This window comes from Corvus brachyrhynchos, unplaced genomic scaffold, assembly GCF_000691975.1.
Source record: "Corvus brachyrhynchos isolate BGI_N302 unplaced genomic scaffold, ASM69197v1 scaffold542, whole genome shotgun sequence".
Classification (NCBI taxonomy): Eukaryota; Metazoa; Chordata; class Aves; order Passeriformes; family Corvidae; genus Corvus; species Corvus brachyrhynchos.
The window spans coordinates 1,013,895-1,018,205 of NW_008236766.1; the positions used below are offsets into that span (position 1 = coordinate 1,013,895).

The following is a 4,311-nucleotide window of genomic DNA, read 5'->3' on the forward strand; positions in this document are numbered from 1 at the left end:
CCATGCCTGCTGGCTGAAGTCTGGCCCCAAAAACACGAAGAGTCACAAAATGGCTCGTGACAAGCCCTGCAGTTCACAAAACACTTGATCACTCAAGCACAAACCAGAGGGCAACACGGGATGCACGATCAAACAAACAACATTCATTTAGCCCCCGTGAAAAAAGAAGCTTCTTGCAGCTGGAAATCACATACCTGCTTTACCAAGGAGAATATCTTTGCAGATTGTTGTGCAGGAAAGTGTGGTTTAAGGTTTACAAACCATGATCCCACTATGTCTCTAATACTAGCAACTTCTGTAAAAACTGAACTAATCTGTTCTATTGATCTACTTACAAAACTGAACTGTCACATGCTGTACATTTCCTGCTAGAAGCACTGAAACTGTGCAATTAAAATGATGAGATTCTCTGACTGCCTTTACAATTTCACTCAAATATTTTACAGTTTTCAGGTAAAGAAAATAATACCCATACATCCATCATTTCAGCAATGCATGTTAGAAAGCTGCCTTGAAAAATGTACAGCATCTGCTGACAATCTTTATAGAAAATGCACTTTGCAGTAATCAAATTTTGATTATCAAGATGGCCACAGATCAGATTATAGACCAGACCTGAGCTTCCCAGTGTTCCTCCCACCAGCCTAAGCTCCCCAAGGTCAACTAAGAATTTTGCAGTTCATATTTCATCCTCAGTTCTGAGATTGTGAGAGATGTTGATCAGATACAGACTGCAAAGGGAAACTCCTGCAAGTGTATCAGAGGAGAAAAAGCAAATAAAGCCTCATTTCCTCTGGAGTCACTCTTCCAGCTGATCCAACCTCCTGGGACCAGAGTCCCACGTAGCTGCCAATTGCCCTGGCATGGTGGCCCCGCTACCAGCAGGATGTAACTGAAGCTGCAATCTCCAGATTTCCACAGCACAGAAGAGCAGCAGCTCTAACCTTAGGGCTATCTGTTCTCCTGAGGGATTCTGTCTTCTGCTAGATGCCAGTGGAAATGGTTAGTAAGTGGCTCTGAGTTTGGGCTTTTATTCTGCAACACAAAAAAATGATGCCTCAGAAATTAACAACCAGTAGTTTTGTTAAGTGTTGTATCCTGAAGTCATTGGTATTTAAAATACTTTAGAGGAAAAAATGGACCCTATGTTGAAGTCTGCATCCTATTTCACACCCATTCAACTAGGTAGATGTCCACCATCATGACTGACAAATTACTTAGATAAATTCAAACCTACCACTAAATCTTCATATTCTAATTCCAAAACCAGAGGTCCCTTTGGAAATGAGCTGTGCCAGTTGGGCCTGTGGTTTAACTAACATCATATCAGTGTCTATTACACGAGCTTACTTTTCACAGTGCATCTTCATCGACCACCTATCAAAGGCAAACGTCACTAGAGCAGCACAGTGTCCCAGCTCACTCCATCTCTGTCATTTCTTGCAGCTCCTGTTACTAAGAAGACAAAGTAGCACCTACAAAAACATGTGATTTCTGCAGTAGGAAGTTGAGGTCTGAAACTACCACATTGTTGACACAGAGAAACCACAGCCCAAAGCATCCATGCACAGAGAATCAGTGCAAACAAAGCCTGATACTGGGAAATGCTCTGTCACCTTAAAAGCCAAATCTGGGGCTGGCTGAGCAGCAACAGGTTACTGTGAATTTCAGTGTATGCCTTTTGAACAATGTACAAAGACGTGTCGAATTTTTTTGGCAGGAAGGGAAAGAATAAGAGTGAAAAAAATGTGTTTAAAATTTTGTTCTGAGGCATGTGTGCAAAGCAGTAGGCAGGCAGTTGGAGGAGGAGAAGGCTGATGTATGTAATGAGCTACAAGAAGGCCTGGAAAGAGAATCCAGGGAATTACAGGCCTGACCTTCGTGCTGGGGAAGGTCATGGTGCAGATCATCTTGAGCACCATCAAGTGGCACTAGTGCAATAACTAGGGCATCAGACCCAGTCACTGTGGGCTTGTGAAAGGCAGGTCCTGCTTGACCAACCTGATCTCCTTCTATGACCAGGTGACCCACTTCGTGGATGGGGGAAAGGCTGTCGCTGTTGTCTGCCTGCCTGGACTTCAGGAAAGCCTTTGACACCATTTCCCACATTCTCCTGGAGAAACTGGCTGCTCATGGCTTGGAGGGGTGCACTGTTCACTAAAAGAACTGGATGGATGGCTGGGCCCAGAGAGTGGTGGTGGATGGAGCGACACCCAGCATCACATACTAGGCAACAGCAGTTCCAGCAGCCAGTGAGAGTTCCCATATCCTTACCTCTGCATTTTGGAACAAACTGCTCATTTATGTCAGAGCTGTTCACAGGAAGCAGTACCACGGGCTAAGATGAACTCTTTTATAAATGGAATGCACATCAACCTCACCCTAAAAGCCCTCTAAATTAAATTATTGCCAAACACTAGGTTAGAAGTTGATTAACTAGGATTCTATCACACACAGTAGAAGGTAATTTGCCACTATCAACAGTAAAGCAGCAAACATAAATTAAGTGACAGTGTTTATAAGCTTTTGGTCTGACACTTGAGAACCAGTAAATAACTAAACCACCGGCTTTAGTTATTTGATTTTTTTACCATTAAACCCTGCTTTGGCATGAAGGGCCAAAAAGCCTTGCAGACACCAGAAGTCCTAGTTTGATGTTACAACCAAGCAGGGATCATTTTAGGTAGTCATGTTAAACCCAATACATCAGAACTTCATACACAGCTGCTCTAGAGCTGTGCCACTGCTTTGCCACCTTAAGGAAGCTTGAGGATAGCTGGCACCAGCTCTGTCCCAGACCAGGGAACTGCAGGATTTTTGTATCCAGCTCAGAGGGCACAGATTGCAGCAGTAACAAGGTAGAAACCCTAAATTGTTTCCTCAAGCCTATTTCAGCTCTTCCCATCTGTCCCTCACTGCACCTAGGGATCTCCCGTTCCTCCCCTCCTATATCCCACCTTGGTGGAAACAGAACTAGTTTTTTGCATTGCCAAAAGCTCACTGGTACAATTCCCATGCCAAGTCTCTTTCACACAGCATTTCTGGTAGACTCCTACCACTTTGCATTGCTGCACTGCATTTCTTTATCCTCACTCCTGCTGCTCCATTCCCACAGGCCAGGGCACCATCCCCACAGATTTCCCCTGGATGCCACTTTAGGGTACAAGAACCCCCAAGTCACCTTTTTGCAGACAGCTGTAGAGAGGATCACCAACAAAAGAGCAGCACAAATACAGAACCTATTCTGCAACGCTGTAAAGATGAAACAATGAAAGTACCAAACACTGCAGTCAGGCAAGTTCACAGTGAAATGAGAAGCAGTGAAACCACTGATAAAAAACTGCCAGAAATAACTGACCAGGTAAGACTGAAGTGTGAACAGTGTCTGGACACGTCAGGAAAGAAAAATCAGAACAACCCAAACTTCTATAAATCAGCTCACTTTATGCATTGTGTTTATTCAAAAGATTTGAATAAAACAGAAACTTCTATGCCACAAGCACACAGGCACCACCAACTTCTTTGATCTTCTCCTCTGCTCTTCTACTGAAGAACTTTGCTTTCACAATGACAGGCTGCTTGGGCAGCTTCCCCTTGCCCAGCACTTTGTAGTAGCCCTAGAAAGATTTAAAGAACAAGTTCAGTGTTCGTAATCAGCTTGCAGGCTCCGACATTCAGGCCTGTCTATAAGCACACACCAGTTAAAAACAAAACCATGATCACCATAACCTCATCCAGCAATTCATTACATAAAAGGACAATCACGACACATGACCATTAACACAACAGCTGCTGAAGTCACTGCTGGTGAGAAGTGGGGCCCAAGTGGCCAAGGCAGGTGTTTGATTTGGGAGGCAGAACATCAGCACTTGGCAGAGCAGTGTCCCTGATTCGGTGGCTGGCTGAGACACAGGACATCACAGCCAGTGAATATGGATCAGATGTTTCTGTCCGAGAACTATAGCACACCAAGACAACCACACATGTGGAGATGTGACTCTAGTCTCGAGGGTGGACAAGGGGCAGAACTGGTCTCACACAATGTCAAGTTCTGTACATGCCTTCAGGAACATTTCAAACGAGCCATCTTTCACCACCTACCCAAAGGAGGGCAGTGCCTGTCCACAAACACACACCAATAGGAGAAAAAGTTCTTACAGGAAAAAATGTAACAGCCTAAGTGCCTCTCTAACTACTTACAGCCCAAGAGATCTGTCTCAAGAACCTCTATGGAGAACTAAAGCACTGGAGCTTATCTGCAGTTCAGCATTTCCCCAGTGGGACAGGCAAAGCCCAGGCACTCATGGAGAG

General features: G+C 44.5%; 1 protein-coding gene across 1 annotated transcript in view; it reads right to left on the reverse strand.

Annotated features, from left to right (window-relative positions):
* Nucleotides 1-3,424: 3,424 nt before the first annotated feature.
* RPL27A (ribosomal protein L27a) overlaps nt 3,425-4,311 on the reverse strand; it is a 2,305-nt gene continuing 1,418 nt past the window's right edge. The window contains exon 4 of the mRNA XM_017727344.1: nt 3,425-3,617. Within this exon, the coding sequence (XP_017582833.1) occupies nt 3,489-3,617 (129 nt within the window). The 3' untranslated portion in view covers nt 3,425-3,488. The remainder of the gene's footprint in view (nt 3,618-4,311) is intronic.